Here is a 19,694-nt window from a genome sequence, read left to right as displayed (position 1 = left end):
AGTCCACTTTTAAAGTGCTACATGCTGCATTTTAAGACAATGATTCATGTACACAATAATTACACTTTGTGCCATTCATATTTTAAAACAGAATAATAACTAAATGATGACAGGTGTTTATTTGCAAAAATCTTGAATTTCAACCTTGGAGATTTGTTAAGCTGGTAAAAATATAAACACCTTAGCACATAGAAGTGCATATGGACATCAGACTAACCTGCAATAAAGGCTGCATTTGGAAGGATTACAAGGTTTTCTAATGAACATTTCTCAAAACAGTGCACGTTTAGTCTTCTCCCTTTTACTGACACGGCCAATGTATGCTAATCCTATGGAGTATGAGAGTTTTTTTATAGACTTTTCTAGTCCAGAGGAGCTTTTATTGGACTGTTAAGGGAAGATTTATGCATGATAAGAGCCAAGCATTGCAATACAAACATTGGATTGACACGCTGTTATTTAAGAAATGTAAACACGTTTTATTATATTGCTACCAAGATAACACCTCAGATATCAAGCTCTCCAAGGCACTCAAAATAGACGAGATCAATCTTTTATATGCAGTATTGAATGTCTCCTCACTCATCGTCCCGTTGAACTTTTCCTTTTCGTCGTCACGTTGAACTTTTCCTTTTCGTCGTCACGTTGAACTTTTCCTCGTCGCTCATCGTGCCGTAGTACTTATCCTTGTCGCTCATCGTGCCGTAGTACTTATCCTTGTCGCTCATCGTGGCGTTGAACTTATCCTTGTCGCTCATCGTGCCGTAGTACTTATCCTTGTCGCTCATCGTACCGTTGTACTTATCCTTGTCGCTCATCGTGCCGTTGAACTTATCCTTGTCGCTCATCGTACCGTTGTACTTATCCTTGTCGCTCATCGTGCCGTAGTACTTATCCTTGTCGCTCATCGTGCCGTAGTACTTATCCTTGTCGCTCATCGTGCCGTAGTACTTATCCTTGTCGCTCATCGTGCCGTAGTACTTATCCTTGTCGCTCATCGTGCCGTTGAACTTATCCTTGTCGCTCATCGTGGCGTTGAACTTATACTTGTCGCTCATCGTACCGTTGTACTTATCCTTGTCGCTCATCGTGCCGTTGAACTTATCCTTGTCGCTCATCGTGCCGTTGAACTTATCCTTGTCGCTCATCGTGCCGTAGTACTTATCCTTGTCGCTCATCGTGCCGTTGGACTTATCCTTGTCGCTCATCGTGCCGTAGTACTTATCCTTGTCGCTCATCGTGCCGTTGAACTTATCCTTGTCGCTCATCGTGCCGTTGAACTTATCCTTGTCGCTCATCGTGCCGTAGTACTTATCCTTGTCGCTCATCGTTCCGTTGAACTTTTCCTCGTCGCTCTTCGTTCCGTCCCACAACTGCTCGTCTACTTCATGGAGTACTGAAAAAACATTTGATGGACGTCAAAACAATAAATTATGTTCTCTAGACTTAAATCACAGCATGAATTATTCTGTAATAGTTCCTCAAGGGCTTGGTTACTTAATACATCCTGTTTTAGTAAAAAATTAGCAACGTTGGCAGCAAATTCAGCAACCAAACATTGATGCATGAACTTATAAAAGACATGCAAGTGGTTTGTTTTAGCTCATATACACACACAATTAACTTGCCATTGCTGCGTTTCAAATTAAATCATACATTTCCCAGATTTCAGATCTTTTACACCACTTTTATGCGACACATACTGTTGTCTTTTTAGCCTTTAGAGCGCACCTTTACCAGCGTCTTGCTCCAATATGGACTCCATCGACTGGAAAAGTGCAAAGGCTTTCTTTAAGGAGATCTCATTGGGAGACAGATCTGTAGGACACATTATAATTAAAGGTTAGTGTCAGACAGAGAAAAGAAACACTGCATACAATCAAATGTTTTCAACTCTCAGTCTCCTCTGCAGCTTATATTCACCAACTGGAAAACCAGAGACTGTGGACAGGAAACATGCTGTTAAATCAAACATTATTCCTTCATCTTCCACACAATTATCAAACAGGTAAATACCTCTGGCCAGACAAACAGTCAGCACACAGAAGAGCATCCAAACAGCTGCCATCTCTGCAGTTTTCCAAGAGAGTGTTGCCTGAGCACCAGCCAGCTTTAAAGGAGGGAAACCTCCAGCAGCTGCTGCTGATCAGCACTGATTGTCTCTCTGCACAGAGGAAAACACCATTTATCTGAGATTAAACTCTGAGAATGAGGAGTTTTTTCATGGAGCTTGTTGTGCATTTATGATTCATAGAGACCATCATTTTAAATTCACATGTAAAAGAATATTGCATTTGAGAGGGTATATCAACTACAACAAATAACAAGCCCTCCCCCGACACACAACGATCTTTATTAACATTTTATATTGTTACCTAAAAACAATTAGAAATTATATAAATTATCCCAAATATCCCTCCTCTTCAGAAAACTAAAAATTCAATTAAAACCTTTTACAACCCCCTTCCCAAAACACATATTTTGTAGAAGAAGAAAAACAGGGTTATTCTGCTTTACAGCACTTTCAATGTTTTTCCTTTGCCCTATAAGTTATTTTTGCCCATTTTATTTTAATATTTTGCAAGGAATAAGCAAATGGGCATGTTGTGTTTTACAGCAGTGTGTTGTATACACAACCTCTTAAATGTTGGAATCGACCAATCAGAATCAAGTATTACAGGAGGGAGTTGTTCATTTAATTTTAATTTTTGTATTGAATTTTTTGTTTTCTGAAGAGGAAGGATGTTTTTAAAACATGTTTAATCGAGTTTTTACCTCGCGTCAGATTGTATATGTGTGTCTAGATATATATACTGTATATATATATATACAGTGGGGCAAAAAAGTATTTAGTCAGCCACCAATTGTGCAAGTTCTGCCACTTAAAAAGACGAGAGAGGCCTGTAATTTTCATCCTAGGTACATTTCAACTATGAGAGACAGAATGGGGGGAAAGAATCCAGGAAATCACATTGTAGGATTTTTTATGAATTAATTGGTAAATTCCTCAGTAAGATAAGGTTTTTTTTCACCAACAAACAAACACGATTTCTGGCTCTCACAGACCTGTAACTTCTTCTTTAAGAGCCTCCTCTGTCCTCCACTTGTTAACTGTATTAATGGTACCTGTTTGAACTCGTTATCAGTATAAAAGACACCTGTCCACAACCTCAAACAGTCACACTCCAAACTCCACTATGGCCAAGACCAAAGAGCTGTCAAAGGACACCAGAAACAAAATTGTAGACCTGCACCAGGCTGGGAAGACTGAATATGCAATAGGTTAGCACTCTGGAACCTTTCTTTGAGTACCCTGAAAAAAGCCAGCTTCTACATCTCAGGAGGATCTTGTAGCAGGATAGTGGTTGCAATATGGAAGATGAAGACTGACTTGAGAATAAGTCTATCAAGTCAAGGGAATAATCTGAGTGGCGTTAGGACAACAACCTGCTCCTTAACACCTCTAAAACCAAGGAGTTGACGATTGACTGCAGGAGAACAAAGAAGGAAGTCCACCATATGTATGGAGAAGTGGAAGGCGTGGAGAACTTCAAGTTTCTTGAAGTCAATATGTCAAAACATCTTACAAGGACCTCCAACACATCACACCGGGTTAAAAAGGCCCAGCAAAGACTCTACTTCCTCGAGAAAGTAAAACAAGCCAGGCTCCCACAGAAACTTTGTGAAGAAACAAGGAGATGAGTGGTAACTTGCTCACTCTGCCCTTTACCTCCTCACGAAAATATTTAAGTTTCCCCTCAGAAGATTAATGACTACTTGGGGAATTAAATGTTTTAAAATGTCCAACTTTTATATTAAATAAATCATGATTTATATCCCTTTATTCCCTGACTTGAAGGAGCATTACTTTCTGCTGCTTGGTAAATATTTAAGTCCACTTTTAAATTGCTACATGCTGCATTTTAAGACAATTATTCATGTGCACAATAATTACACTGTGCCATTCATATTTTAAAACAGAATAATAACTAAATGATGACGGGTGTTTATTTGCAAAAATCTTGAATTTCAACCTTGGAGATTTGTTAAGCTGGTAAAAATATAAACACCTTAGCACATAGAAGTGCATATGGACATCAGACTAACCTGCAATAAAGGCTGCATTTGGAAGGATTACAAGGTTTTCTGATGAACATTTCTCAAAACAGTGCACGTTTAGTCTTCTCCCTTTTACTGACACGGCCGGGCAATGTATGCTAATCCTATGGAGTATGAGAGTTTTTTTTATAGACTTTTCTAGTCCAGATGAGCTTTTATTGGACTGTTAAGGGAAGATTTATGCACAATAAGAGCCAAGCATTGCAATACAAACATTGGATTGACACGCTGTTATTTAAGAAATGTAAACACGTTTTATTATATTGCTACCAAGATAACACCTCAGATATCAAGCTCTCCAAGGCACTCAAAATAGACAAGATCAATCTTTTATATGCAGTATTGAATGTCTCCTCACTCATCGTCACGTTGAACTTTTCCTCGTCGCTCATTGTGCCGTTGAACTTTTCCTCGTCGCTCATTGTGCCGTAGTACTTATCCTTGTCGCTCATCGTGCCGTTGAACTTATCCTTGTCGCTCATCGTGCCGTTGGACTTTTCCTTGTCGCTCATCGTGTCGTAGTACTTATCCTTGTCGCTCATCGTGCCGTTGAACTTATCCTTGTCGCTCATCGTGCCGTTGGACTTATCCTTGTCGCTCATCGTGCCGTTGGACTTATCCTTGTCGCTCATCGTGCCGTAGTACTTATCCTTGTCGCTCATCGTACCGTAGTACTTATCCTTGTCGCTCATCGTGCCGTAGTACTTATCCTTGTCGCTCATCGTGCCGTAGTACTTATCCTTGTCGCTCATCGTGCCATTGAACTTATCCTTGTCGCTCATCGTGCCGTTGGACTTATCCTTGTCGCTCATCGTGCCGTAGTACTTATCCTTGTCGCTCATCGTGCCGTAGTACTTATCCTTGTCGCTCATCGTGCCGTAGTACTTATCCTTGTCGCTCATCGTGTCGTTGAACTTATCCTTGTCGCTCATCGGGCCGTAGTACTTATCCTTGTCGCTCATCGTGCCGTTGAACTTATCCTTGTCGCTCATCGTGCCGTTGAACTTATCCTTGTCGCTCATCGTGCCGTAGTACTTATCCTTGTCGCTCATCGTGCCGTAGTACTTATCCTTGTCGCTCATCGTGTCGTTGAACTTATCCTTGTCGCTCATCGGGCCGTAGTACTTATCCTTGTCGCTCATCGGGCCGTAGTACTTATCCTTGTCGCTCATCGTGCCGTTGAACTTATCCTTGTCGCTCATCGTGCCGTTGGACTTATCCTTGTCGCTCATCGTGCCGTAGTACTTATCCTTGTAGCTCATCGTGCCGTAGTACTTATCCTTGTCGCTCATCGTGCCGTTGAACTTATCCTTGTCGCTCATCGTGCCGTTGAACTTATCCTTGTCGCTCATCGTGCCGTTGGACTTATCCTTGTCGCTCATCGTGCCGTTGAACTTATCCTTGTCACTCATCGTGCCGTAGTACTTATCCTTGTCGCTCATCGTGCCGTAGTACTTATCCTTGTCGCTCATCGTGCCGTAGTACTTATCCTTGTCGCTCATCGTGCCGTAGTACTTATCCTTGTCGCTCATCGTGCCGTAGTACTTATCCTTGTCGCTCATCGTGCCGTAGTACTTATCCTTGTCGCTCATCGTGCCGTTGAACTTATCCTTGTCGCTCATCGTGCCGTTGGACTTATCCTTGTCGCTCATCGTGCCGTTGGACTTATCCTTGTCGCTCATCGTGCCGTTGAACTTATCCTTGTCGCTCATCGTGCCGTTGGACTTATCCTTGTCGCTCATCGTGCCGTTGAACTTATCCTTGTCGCTCATCGTGCCGTAGTACTTATCCTTGTCGCTCATCGTGCCGTTGAACTTATCCTTGTCGCTCATCGTGCCGTAGTACTTATCCTTGTCGCTCATCGTGCCGTTGAATTTCTCCTTGTCGCTCATCGTGCCGTAGTACTTATCCTTGTCGCTCATCGTGCCGTTGAACTTATCCTTGTCGCTCATCGTGCTGTAGTACTTCTCCTTGTCGCTCATCGTGCCGTAGTACTTCTCCTTGTCGCTCATCGTGCCGTTGTACTTATCCTTGTCGCTCATCGTGCCGTTGAACTTATCCTTGTCACTCATCGTGCCGTAGTACTTATCCTTGTCGCTCATCGTGCCGTAGTACTTATCCTTGTCGCTCATCGTGCCGTAGTACTTATCCTTGTCGCTCATCGTGCCGTAGTACTTATCCTTGTCGCTCATCGTGCCGTTGAACTTATCCTTGTCGCTCATCGTGCCGTAGTACTTATCCTTGTCGCTCATCGTGCCGTTGAACTTATCCTTGTCGCTCATCGTGCCGTAGTACTTATCCTTGTCGCTCATCGTTCCGTTCCACAACTGCTCGTCTACTTCATGGAGTACTGAAAAAACATTTGATGGACGTCAAAACAATAAATTATGTTCTCTAGACTTAAATCACAGCATGAATTATTCTGTAATAGTTCCTCAAGGGCTTGGTTACTTAATACATCCTGTTTTAGTAAAAAATGAGCAACTTTGGCAGCAAATTCAGCAACCAAACATTGATGCATGAACTTATAAAAGACATGCAAGTGGTTTGTTTTAGCTCATATACACACATTATTAACTTGCCATTGCTGCGTTTCAAATTAAATCATACATTTCCCAGATTTCAGATCTTTTACACCACTTTTATGCGACACATACTGTTGTCTTTTTAGCCTTTAGAGCGCACCTTTACCAGCGTCTTGCTCCAACATGGACTCCATCGACTGGAAAAGTGCAAAGGCTTTCTTTAAGGAGATCTCATTGGGAGACAGATCTGTAGGACACATTATAATTAAAGGTTAGTGTCAGACAGAGAAAAGAAACACTGCATACAATCAAATGTTTTCAACTCTCAGTCTCCTCTGCAGCTTATATTCACCAACTGGAAAACCAGAGACTGTGGACAGGAAACATGCTGTTAAATCAAACATTATTCCTTCATCTTCCACACAATTATCAAACAGGTAAATACCTCTGGCCAGACAAACAGTCAGCACACAGAAGAGCATCCAAACAGCTGCCATCTCTGCAGTTTTCCAAGAGAGTGTTGCCTGAGCACCAGCCAGCTTTAAAGGAGGGAAACCTCCAGCAGCTGCTGCTGATCAGCACTGATTGTCTCTCTGCACAGAGGAAAACACCATTTATCTGAGATTAAACTCTGAGAATGAGGAGTTTTTTCACGGAGCTTGTTGTGCATTTATGATTCGTAGAGACCATCATTTTAAATTCACATGTAAAAGAATATTGCATTTGAGAGGGTATATCAACTACAACAAATAACAAGCCCTCCCCCGACACACAACGATCTTTATTAACATTTTATATTGTTACCTAAAAACAATTAGAAATTATATAAATTATCCCAAATATCCCTCCTCTTCAGAAAACTAAAAATTCAATTAAAACCTTTTACAACCCCCTTCCCAAAACACATATTTTGTAGAAGAAGAAAAAGAGGGTTATTCTGCTTTACAGCACTTTCAATGTTTTTCCTCTGCCCTATAAGTTATCTTTGCCCATTTTATTTTAATATTTTGCAAGGAATAAGCAAATGGGCATGTTGTGTTTTGAAGCAATGTGTTGTATACACAACCTCTTAAATGTTGGAATCGACCAATCAGAATCAAGTATTACAGGAGGGAGTTGTTCATTTAATTTTTATTTTTTTATTGAATTTTTTGTTTTCTGAAGAGGAAGGATGTTTTTAAAACATGTTTAATCGAGTTTTTACCTCGCGTCAGATTGGATATGTGTGTCTAGATATATATACTGTATATATATATACAGTGGGGCAAAAAGTATTTAGTCAGCCACCAATTGTGCAAGTTCTGCCACTTAAAAAGACGAGAGAGGCCTGTAATTTTCATCCTAGGTACATTTCAACTATGAGAGACAGAATGGGATGAAAGAATCCAGGAAATCACATTGTAGGATTTTTTATGAATTAATTGGTAAATTCCTCAGTAAAATAAGTATTTGTTCACCAACAAACAAACAAGATTTCTGGCTCTCACAGACCTGTAACTTCTTCTTTAAGAGCCTCCTCTGTCCTCCACTTGTTAACTGTATTAATGGTACCTGTTTGAACTCGTTATCAGTATAAAAGACACCTGTCCACAACCTCAAACAGTCACACTCCAAACTCCACTATGGTCAAGACCAAAGAGCTGTCAAAGGACACCAGAAACAAAATTGTAGACCTGCACCAGGCTGGGAAGACTGAATATGCAATAGGTTAGCACTCTGGAACCTTTCTTTGAGTACCCTGAAAAAAGCCAGCTTCTACATCTCAGGAGGATCTTGTAACAGGATAGTGGTTGCAATATGGAAGATGAAGACTGACTTGAGAATAAGTCTATCAAGTCAAGGGAATAATCTGAGTGGCGTTAGGACAACAACCTGCTCCTTAACACCTCTAAAACCAAGGAGTTGACGATTGACTGCAGGAGAACAAAGAAGGAAGTCCACCATATGTATGGAGAAGTGGAAGGCGTGGAGAACTTCAAGTTTCTTGAAGTCAATATGTCAAAACATCTTACAAGGACCTCCAACACATCACTAGTGATGGCAAAATGAAGCTTTGAATGAAGCGTCGAACCACTTGGACATTTGTGTCGGAAATAGGTTCATTTCTCGAAGCTTCAGTTACAGCGACCTCTCCTGGCGAAGTGCAAGGCTGCAGTGGGTTTAACGCATCTTTGCCTTGAAAAATATTCGATACACACACACACACTAAGACTGAATATCATGTTCTATTTGCAATTAAAGATTGATAATAGTGTGTATTGGGTTATTGAGAAGAGACTAGAGAGTGCTTGAAATTTTTTTGGGCGGAGAGGGCCTTTTATCAGTTATTAAAGTATTAAAGTTGAAAAGCAATGATTAAAAGTTTAACTATTCCGTGCTTTGAACCAGCTGCGCGGAGGATATCGTCGCATCTTGGCCACCGGCTCTATCCACTGGGCTATCAAGTCCTTAGACCATCGAAGTGTTTTTATATTACTCACTGTCTTTTTGTTCACAACTTCTCCACATTTCGAAGTGTTTCACGAGCCAGAACGACCTATTTTTCTTCCTGGCTTGCTCTATAATGATCCAATTCAAATGCAATGCCAACAACAACTCAACAGCAACAATGCAAACTACGACAACAACCCACACATTGCGCATTGTTTAGAGCGGTTATAAAGTGTTGAAGCGCTCAAATTTGAAACTGTTTCAAACTGTCACCTGTCAGAATCGAGACGAGGCAGTGCATTGAATCACCTGATTGGACGGCCATCCAGTGAGTTGATTCATTCAGGAAATGAAGCAGTTGCTGGTTCGGACGTCACATGTCACGTGATTTGAAGCAGTTGCTGCTTCGGACGTCACATGTCACGTGATTTGAAGCAAGCTTCGAAGCACTGCTTCTATGGAATAGGAAGTCCAGGGTCGAAGCTCCGTTCGAAGCTTCAGTGTCAAACTGCCATCACTAGAAAACACCATTTATCTGAGATTAAATTCTGAGAATGAGGAGTTTTTTCATGGAGCTTGTTGTGCATTTATGATTCGTAGAGACCATCATTTTAAATTCACATGTAAAAGAATATTGCATTTGAGAGGGTATATCCACTACAACAAATAACAAGCCCTCCCCCGACACACAAAGATCTTTATTAACATTTTATATTGTTACCTAAAAACAATTAGAAATTATATAAATTATCCCAAATATCCCTCCTCTTCAGAAAACTAAAAATTCAATTAAAACCTTTTACAACCCCCTTCCCAAAACACATATTTTGTAGAAGAAGAAAAACAGGGTTATTCTGCTTTACAGCACTTTCAATGTTTTTCCTTTGCCCTATAAGTTATTTTTGCCCATTTTATTTTAATATTTTGCAAGGAATAAGCAAATGGGCATGTTGTGTTTTACAGCAATGTGTTGTATAAACAACCTCTTAAATGTTGGAATCGACCAATCAGAATCAAGTATTACAGGAGGGAGTTGTTCATTTAATTTTAATTTTTTTATTGAATTTTTTGTTTTCCGAATAGGAAGGATGTTTTCAAAACATGTTTAATCGAATTTTTACCTCGTGTCAGATTGGATATGTGTGTCTAGATATATATACTGTATATATATATATATATATATATATATATATATATATATATATATATATATATATATTAGGCATGTGCGGTATCATTTTTTTCATACCGTCATACCTTGCTGACATCATACCGTGGTATACGGTATATGACGGTATCAGTCCCAATTTAAGGGGTAATTTCTCCCCCCCAAATTTTTTTTACTCACTATATGAACAGCCCCACCAAAAATATTTTCCACCAGCCGCCACTGACGGTATGACTTGGGTCGACTTGAGTGAGGTGGCGTTCGGCAGCAAATAGATGTTTCGAACGGTATATTATATGTTCGGTGTAAAATGCAGCCCGAGCCTGTAGACGCTCGCAAAGTGCCGCGACGTGCGCGCAAGAGCAAAACAAGGGCTGCATACATGACACATTGTGCAAATGGCACATTTTGAGATCGGATACAGGACGCGTTTGTAGATGTCCGACGTTGTTTCCATAGTGAGCTAAGTTAACAATATATCATCATACATAAACATTTTCCGGGAGTAAATACTTGACTTATTGAATAAAGTTTGCTATATTCACTAACTAGTTTGGCAATATTATTCCGTGCATGTGTTAAAAACCTTATTTCCATTTGATTCATTGGATTACTCGCGTGAATGTTTAGCACGTAAATGCTTTCGTTTTTAAAACCGTCCGACCTCGACTACAAAACCATCAACCAGTTGCATAGGATTAAAAAATGTCAACACTCACTCACCCCGTCTTAAACATTCCCAAAGAAGTGCCTCTGTCTCTCGTTGTGCTGGATGAAGTCACTGGCGACGAGTAAACCCAAAATAGTCCCAAACAGGCGCAGAGGCATTTTTCTTTTTTACTAGTTGTCCGAGTTCGGGGCCGGCAAATGCTGCCGCCATCTTGCTCAGCTCAGCTCTCTGCTGAGCTCTGAGAGCGGGAAAGACGGACTGCCCTCCCCTAACCTCTGCTGGCGCGTGCTGTGCATTACAACCAATGTCGTCCCTGTCAAAACTCTGTGTCAGTGTAATAGAATGAAACGCATCTGTGATTTGGCGCACAGTCTGTGACGTCACGGTATTGAAAATCATACCGACGGGATTTCGAAATACCCTGGTATACCGTAATACCGTCATACCGCCCCAAGCTAATATATATATATATATATATGTCTAGAGAGTTTTGGCTCTAATCATGCAACATTTCATACCGTCCTGTCGGGGATCAATGACAGAAATAATTACATTATAAAGCACTTAAATTATACGTAATAAAAGCTATTAGGTACTGCAGTTTACCCGTTAAAGCTTTTAGTTTGCGTTCAACTTTCAATCAATCCAAAGCACTGAACAACTAAGTTTCCTGATGTGCCAACATTAAAGACAATTCTCTATTAGATGCTATACATATTCAACTCCACTGTAATATAATGTATGTATTTTAAAAGAGAAACTTCATTATTTGTCAACCCCAAATGTATAATTGGTTCATTATTGAGTGAGAGTTACTGTCCAAATGTTTATATCAGGGTGTCTTTGTTCTAAAGGGCCCCTACTATGCTTTTTGTTGCTTACATAATACTGGACACATTTCAAAAACTGGCTGGTGGGGGTGGGGCAGTCCATGTAAACATTTATAAATAAAGCACATACTTTTAAAAGACTTAAAATAGTCAACACTCAAGAAATTGTGTTTTTCAAGGATGGTACAGTGGTGGTATGAATGTGGCTTTCTGTTAAACACCTTGATAGCTCTCTTGTACAGCTGCTCTATGGGTCTTAGGTTTGTGGCAAAGGCAAACGACCAGTTTGTCAAACAGTATTCAATGTGGGTTAGAATCATACAGTGGAGGTATGACTTTGCAGCATGGAAACAGTGAGCATTGTTATTCTCCTTTTCAAATGTATTTCTAGATGTTGGTAGTCGCTAGGTCCTGGTGAAAATGGTGAATTTAGAGAGGGTACTCATTGTTACAGTCCTTTTTTTGCAGATTTATCCTATGGTTTTGAGTGACGGTTGAAAAAACAATATACCACCATCAATTTAGCAGCACAAGGCGATGGTGGTATAGTGGTAAGCATAGCTGCCTTTCAAGCAGTTGACCCGCGTTCGATTCCCGGCCATCGCAAAAGCTTTAATATGTACAAATAAAGCAGGAGATAAAATTGGTAATGCAAATACAACAAAGGAATTATTGAACGTCCAGTTTGTCAAACAGTATTCAATATGGGTTAGAATCATACAGTGGAGGTATGACTTTGCAGCATTGAGAGTTAAAGGTGGGGTAGGTAATTTTGGAGAAACCAGCTAGAGTGCGCTAGAATTTTTAAATACACGGCCGGAAAGAAATCTGCCACTTCCTTACAGAGCCCCTCCTCCAACACACACGAACGCACACATGACCAATGAGGGCACGAGATAATTTGTGCACGGATGGAAAGCTGTCAGGCAGGTATGCCATCCAGTTATTTTAGCCGGGGCAGCTAAAATGATTGGTCGTGCTTTTTACAGTATTACGGCTTCCACAGATGAAATTTTTTTATGGATTTTTTGTCAAAGCACTTAAGATATTCATTGCTATCGGGATGTTAAAGAGCAACTTCCAGGTTAAAGAAACCTGTGAATAAATGTGTAGGAAAATGATGAATACACTAGATTTTCCAAAAAATATACAGAAATATACACTACAGTGACATCTGGCGTCGTTTTTGTAAGAAATGTTCACTTCCGCATAAAAAAGCCTCGGCACGTGACCTCCCGCGTGTGACGAAACACGGGGGACACAAGGGGGAGAGCGGCCGGTGTAACGTATTAATAAACATGGATCCCAATGCTAGTTTCGACACAGAAGACACAGAAGAAGTTAAACATGAATATTCGAATGCATATGACGGACCACAACCTTATAATTATGAGCCTGCTAGGCGTCCAAGAGACCAGGAGCAGCCAAGGATTAGAAGAAATAACGGCCATCGGAGAGAAATTGAGCTGTGGTGTGAGGAGAACCAGTGGAGAACTGGGCAGCTATCTTGGTGAGTGACCGGCGTTAGCTACAGAATGTTAGCTAACGTCACATCACAACATTGTAAAGTTAGCTATCATATATCAGGCTATAACTAAAGTAGCATTGATAATATAGTAACGTTACTGGCAGGACTGTTGATACTGATCCATAACAGAAACTAATGCGCAAGTATCAGCCGTATCTCGCGTTACCTAATGCAACTCCACACTACGGTGCTGTGTACCGGAGGAGAGACGCGAGATACGGCTGATACTTCACGATTTGGCGGAGAAAGGTTGTGGAGCCTCCGTTGATATGTCATTGTAAATGGCTTGATGGAAAGCAGGTGTGTAGTCGGGGAGGGTGCACAGCTGATTGCAGCAGGTGAGTGGAGGTTGAGCCCGGAGCCAGGAGTGACAGCCACCACGCACACACAAATTACACAGACAGGGGGAAACAAACAAACACAAAGGAGACGGCTGGAGCAGTACAGCCACCACAGCGTTACCTAATGCAACTCCACACTATGTCTTACGGTGCCGTGTACCGGAGGGGAGAGAGAGAGAGAAGCGAAGGGGGGAAGGGAGAGAGAGAAGTAATACGGTTTCCTGATAAAGCTGTGGAGACTATGTGCTGCAGGGAGGTGGATGCACAACGCACCCAGGAACGAAACGCTAGCTCCGGTCCTTTTTACTGTGGACTCGATGTCCTGACAGGCTGGTATTTGTGCAACCTGCACAAACACAATACTGCACCATGATTATAAATGGTGAAATACAATGTAAAACTACCGAAAAATACCAGCTCCTTAAAACACAACCGCTCTACTCAACGCAACTCTACTATACCCGCGGTCAGAGAGCGGAGATGTGTCCCCTGTGTGATGTAATATGACGAGTTTGACGTATGACCTTAAAAAAAAAGCCGTTTTTAAGAGCAGAGCTCAAAATTGCTCCTTTCCCTCTGAATTCCTGCCCTTGTGTATAGTTAGTTACGTGTCTGAGTCTCTGCGTAAAGATAGCATCTCTTTGTATACATTGAGGACAATTTATATGGTGTGATGGTTAGCACTCTGGAACCTTTCTTTGAGTACCCTGAAAAAAGCCAGCTTCTACATCTCAGGAGGATCTTGTAGCAGGATAGTGGTTGCAATATGGAAGATGAAGACTGACTTGAGAATAAGTCTATCAAGTCAAGGGAATAATCTGAGTGGCGTTAGGACAACAACCTGCTCCTTAACACCTCTAAAACCAAGGAGTTGACGATTGACTGCAGGAGAACAAAGAAGGAAGTCCACCATATGTATGGAGAAGTGGAAGGCGTGGAGAACTTCAAGTTTCTTGAAGTCAATATGTCAAAACATCTTACAAGGACCTCCAACACATCACACCGGGTTAAAAAGGCCCAGCAAAGACTCTACTTCCTCGAGAAAGTAAAACAAGCCAGGCTCCCACAGAAACTTTGTGAAGAAACAAGGAGATGAGTGGTAACTTGCTCACTCTGCCCTTTACCTCCTCACGAAAATATTTAAGTTTCCCCTCAGAAGATTAATGACTACTTGGGGAATTAAACGTTTTACAATGTCCAACTTTTATATTAAATAAATCATGATTTATATCCCTTTATTCCCTGACTTGAAGGAGCATTACTTTCTGCTGCTTGGTAAATATGTAAGTCCACTTTTAAAGTGCTACATGCTGCATTTTAAGAAAATTATTCATGTACACAATAATTACACTTTGTGCCATTCATATTTTAAAACAGAATAATAACTAAATGATGACAGGTGTTTATTTGCAAAAATCTTGAATTTCAACCTTGGAGATTTGTTAAGCTGGTAAAAATATAAACACCTTAGCACATAGAAGTGCATATGGACATCAGACTAACCTGCAATAAAGGCTGCATTTGGAAGGATTACAAGGTTTTCTAATGAACATTTCTCAAAACAGTGCACGTTTAGTCTTCTCCCTTTTACTGACACGGCCAATGTATGCTAATCCTATGGAGTATGAGAGTTTTTTTATAGACTTTTCTAGTCCAGATGAGCTTTTATTGGACTGTTAAGGGAAGATTTATGCATGATAAGAGCCAAGCATTGCAATACAAACATTGGATTGACACGCTGTTATTTAAGAAATGTAAACACGTTTTATTATATTGCTACCAAGATAACACCTCAGATATCAAGCTCTCCAAGGCACTCAAAATAGACAAGATCAATCTTTTATATGCAGTATTGAATTTCTCCTCACTCATGGTCCCGTTGAACTTTTCCTTTTCGTCGTCACGTTGAACTTTTCCTTTTCGTCATCACGTTGAACTTTTCCTCGTCGCTCATCGTGCCGTTGAACTTATCCTTGTCGCTCATCGTGCCTTTGAACTTATCCTTGTCGCTCATCGTGCCGTAGTACTTATCCTTGTCGCTCATGGTGCCGTTGAACTTATTCTTGTCGCTCATCGTGCCGTTGAACTTATCCTTGTCGCTCATCGTGCCGTTGAACTTATTCTTGTCGCTCATTGTACCGTTGAACTTATCCTTGTCGCTCATCGTGCCGTTGAACTTATTCTTGTCGCTCATCGTGCCGTTGAACTTATTCTTGTCGCTCATCGTGCCGTTGAACTTATTCTTGTCGCTCATCGTGCCGTTGAACTTATCCTTGTCGCTCATCGTGCCGTTGAACTTATTCTTGTCGCTCATCGTGCCTTAGTACTTATCCTTGTCGCTCATCGTGCCGTTGAACTTATCCTTGTCGCTCATCGTGCCGTAGTACTTATCCTTGTCGCTCATCGTGCCGTAGTACTTATCCTTGTCGCTCATCGTGCCGTTGAACTTATCCTTGTCGCTCATCGTGCCGTAGTACTTATCCTTGTCGCTCATCGTGCCGTAGTACTTATCCTTGTCGCTCATCGTGCCGTAGTACTTATCCTTGTCGCTCATCGTGCCGTAGTACTTATCCTTGTCGCTCATCGTGCCGTAGTACTTATCCTTGTCGCTCATCGTGCCGTAGTACTTATCCTTGTCGCTCATCGTGCCGTTGAACTTATCCTTGTCGCTCATCGTGGCGTTGAACTTATCCTTGTCGCTCATCGTACCGTTGTACTTATCCTTGTCGCTCATCGTGCCGTTGAACTTATCCTTGTCGCTCATCGTGCCGTTGAACTTATCCTTGTCGCTCATCGTGCCGTTGAACTTATCCTTGTCGCTCATCGTGCCGTAGTACTTATCCTTGTCGCTCATCGTGCCGTAGTACTTATCCTTGTCGCTCATCGTGCCGTTGAACTTATCCTTGTCGCTCATCGTGCCGTTGAACTTATCCTTGTCGCTCATCGTGCCGTAGTACTTATCCTTGTCGCTCATCGTGCCGTTGGACTTATCCTTGTCGCTCATCGTGCCGTAGTACTTATCCTTGTCGCTCATCGTGCCGTAGTACTTATCCTTGTCGCTCATCGTGCCGTAGTACTTATCCTTGTCGCTCATCGTGCCGTTGGACTTATCCTTGTCGCTCATCGTTCCGTTGAACTTTTCCTCGTCGCTCATCGTTCCGTCCCACAACTGCTCGTCTACTTCATGGAGTACTGAAAAAACATTTGATGGACGTCAAAACAATAAATTATGTTCTCTAGGCTTAAATCACAGCATGAATTATTCTGTAATAGTTCCTCAAGGGCTTGGTTACTTAATACATCCTGTTTTAGTAAAAAATTAGCAACGTTGGCAGCAAATTCAGCAACCAAACATTGATGCATGAACTTATAAAAGACATGCAAGTGGTTTGTTTTAGCTCATATACACACATTATTAACTTGCCATTGCTGCATTTCAAATTAAATCATACATTTCCCAGATTTCAGATCTTTTACACCACTTTTATGCGACACATACTGTTGTCTTTTTAGCCTTTAGAGCGCACCTTTACCAGCGTCTTGCTCCAACATGGACTCCATCGACTGGAAAAGTGCAAAGGCTTTCTTTAAGGAGATCTCATTGGGAGACAGATCTGTAGGACACATTATAATTAAAGGTTAGTGTCAGACAGAGAAAAGAAACACTGCATACAATCAAATGTTTTCAACTCTCAGTCTCCTCTGCAGCTTATATTCACCAACTGGAAAACCAGAGACTGTGGACAGGAAACATGCTGTTAAATCAAACATTATTCCTTCATCTTCAACACAATTATCAAACAGGTAAATACCTCTGGCCAGACAAACAGTCAGCACACAGAAGAGCATCCAAACAGCTGCCATCTCTGCAGTTTTCCAAGAGAGTGTTGCCTGAGCACCAGCCAGCTTTAAAGGAGGGAAACCTCCAGCAGCTGCTGCTGATCAGCACTGATTGTCTCTCTGCACAGAGGAAAACACCATTTATCTGAGATTAAACTCTGAGAATGAGGAGTTTTTTCACGGAGCTTGTTGTGCATTTATGATTCGTAGAGACCATCATTTTAAATTCACATGTAAAAGAATATTGCATTTGAGAGGGTATATCAACTACAACAAATAACAAGCCCTCCCCCGACACACAACGATCTTTATTAACATTTTATATTGTTACCTAAAAACAATTAGAAATTATATAAATTATCCCAAATATCCCTCCTCTTCAGACAAATAAAAATTCAATTAAAACCTTTTACAACCCCCTTCCCAAAACACATATTTTGTAGAAGAAGAAAAAGAGGGTTATTCTGCTTTACAGCACTTTCAATGTTTTTCCTCTGCCCTATAAGTTATTTTTGCCCATTTTATTTTAATATTTTGAAAGGAATAAGCAAATGGGCATGTTGTGTTTTACAGCAAAGTGTTGTATAAACAACCTCTTAAATGTTGGAATCGACCAATCAGAATCAAGTATTACAGGAGGGAGTTGTTCATTTAATTTTTATTTTTTTATTGAATTTTTTGTTTTCTGAAGAGGAAGGATGTTTTCAAAACATGTTTAATCGAGTTTTTACCTTGCGTCAGATTGGATATGTGTGTCTAGATATATATACTGTATATATATATATATATATATATATATATATATATACAGTGGGGCAAAAAAGTATTTAGTCAGCCACCAATTGTGCAAGTTCTGCCACTTAAAAAGACGAGAGAGGCCTGTAATTTTCATCCTAGGTACATTTCAACTATGAGAGACAGAATGGGGGGAAAGAATCCAGGAAATCACATTGTAGGATTTTTTATGAATTAATTGGTAAATTCCTCAGTAAGATAAGTATTTGTTCACCAACAAACAAACACGATTTCTGGCTCTCACAGACCTGTAACTTCTTCTTTAAGAGCCTCCTCTGTCCTCCACTTGTTAACTGTATTAATGGTACCTGTTTGAACTCGTTATCAGTATAAAAGACACCTGTCCACAACCTCAAACAGTCACACTCCAAACTCCACTATGGCCAAGACCAAAGAGCTGTCAAAGGACACCAGAAACAAAATTGTAGACCTGCACCAGGCTGGGAAGACTGAATATGCAATAGGTTAGCACTCTGGAACCTTTCTTTGAGTACCCTGAAAAAAGCCAGCTTCTACATCTCAGGAGGATCTTGTAGCAGGATAGTGGTTGCAATATGGAAGATGAAGACTGACTTGAGAATAAGTCTATCAAGTCAAGGGAATAATCTGAGTGGCGTTAGGACAACAACCTGCTCCTTAACACCTCTAAAACCAAGGAGTTGACGATTGACTGCAGGAGAACAAAGAAGGAAGTCCACCATATGTATGGAGAAGTGGAAGGCGTGGAGAACTTCAAGTTTCTTGAAGTCAATATGTCAAAACATCTTACAAGGACCTCCAACACATCACACCGGGTTAAAAAGGCCCAGCAAAGACTCTACTTCCTCGAGAAAGAAAAACAAGCCAGGCTCCCACAGAAACTTTGTGAAGAAACAAGGAGATGAGTGGTAACTTGCTCACTCTGCCCTTTACCTCCTCACGAAAATATTTAAGTTTCCCCTCAGAAGATTAATGACTACTTGGGGAATTAAATGTTTTAAAATGTCCAACTTTTATATTAAATAAATCATGATTTATATCCCTTTATTCCCTGACTTGAAGGAGCATTACTTTCTGCTGCTTGGTAAATATTTAAGTCCACTTTTAAAGTGCTACATGCTGCATTTTAAGACAATGATTCATGTAAATAATTACACTTTGTGCCATTCATATTTTAAAACAGAATAATAACTAAATGATGACGGGTGTTTATTTGCAAAAATCTTGAATTTCAACCTTGGAGATTTGTTAAGCTGGTAAAAATATAAACACCTTAGCACATAGAAGTGCATATGGACATCAGACTAACCTGCAATAAAGGCTGCATTTGGAAGGATTACAAGGTTTTCTAATGAACATTTCTCAAAACAGTGCACGTTTAGTCTTCTCCCTTTTACTGACACGGCCAATGTATGCTAATCCTATGGAGTATGAGAGTTTTTTTATAGACTTTTCTAGTCCAGATGAGC

At 40.7% G+C, this 19,694-nt stretch overlaps 3 protein-coding genes across 4 annotated transcripts in view; all 3 read right to left on the bottom strand.

The window, feature by feature from the left end:
* Positions 1–354: 354 nt before the first annotated feature.
* LOC307026670 (uncharacterized protein) lies at positions 355–2,080 on the bottom strand. Its single transcript, XM_079662248.1, has 3 exons — positions 2,017–2,080; positions 1,732–1,818; positions 355–1,396 (listed from the first exon to the last, which is right to left on the bottom strand). The coding sequence occupies exons 1-3, from the start codon at positions 2,066–2,068 to the stop codon at positions 615–617; spliced, it is 921 nt and encodes a 306-aa protein (XP_079518374.1). The 5' UTR covers positions 2,069–2,080; the 3' UTR covers positions 355–614.
* A 2,276-nt stretch (positions 2,081–4,356) lies between these two features.
* LOC307026259 (uncharacterized protein) overlaps positions 4,357–19,694 on the bottom strand; it is a 36,591-nt gene continuing 21,253 nt past the window's right edge. Inside the window, exons 1-3 of one of the 2 annotated variants that reach the window (XM_079661519.1) lie at positions 7,090–7,146; positions 6,805–6,891; positions 4,357–6,469 (exon numbers count right to left, since the gene is read on the bottom strand). In XM_079661519.1, the coding sequence (XP_079517645.1) occupies positions 4,386–6,469; positions 6,805–6,891; positions 7,090–7,141 (2,223 nt within the window). In that variant the 5' untranslated portion in view covers positions 7,142–7,146 and the 3' untranslated portion in view covers positions 4,357–4,385. Of the gene's footprint in view, positions 6,470–6,804; positions 6,892–7,089; positions 7,147–19,694 lie in introns of those variants that run through there. The other variant, XM_079661518.1, reaches the window with a different exon arrangement.
* LOC307026544 (uncharacterized protein) lies at positions 15,903–17,187 on the bottom strand. The gene is made up of 2 exons (XM_079662028.1): positions 17,139–17,187; positions 15,903–16,803 (listed from the first exon to the last, which is right to left on the bottom strand). The coding sequence occupies exons 1-2, from the start codon at positions 17,170–17,172 to the stop codon at positions 15,932–15,934; spliced, it is 906 nt and encodes a 301-aa protein (XP_079518154.1). The 5' UTR covers positions 17,173–17,187; the 3' UTR covers positions 15,903–15,931.

This window comes from Notothenia rossii (assembly GCF_949606895.1).
Source record: "Notothenia rossii genome assembly, chromosome: 12".
Lineage (NCBI taxonomy): Eukaryota > Metazoa > Chordata > Actinopteri > Perciformes > Nototheniidae > Notothenia > Notothenia rossii.
The sequence above is the reverse complement of the archived record's forward strand: the minus strand, read 5'-3'. Positions and strand labels throughout refer to the sequence as shown.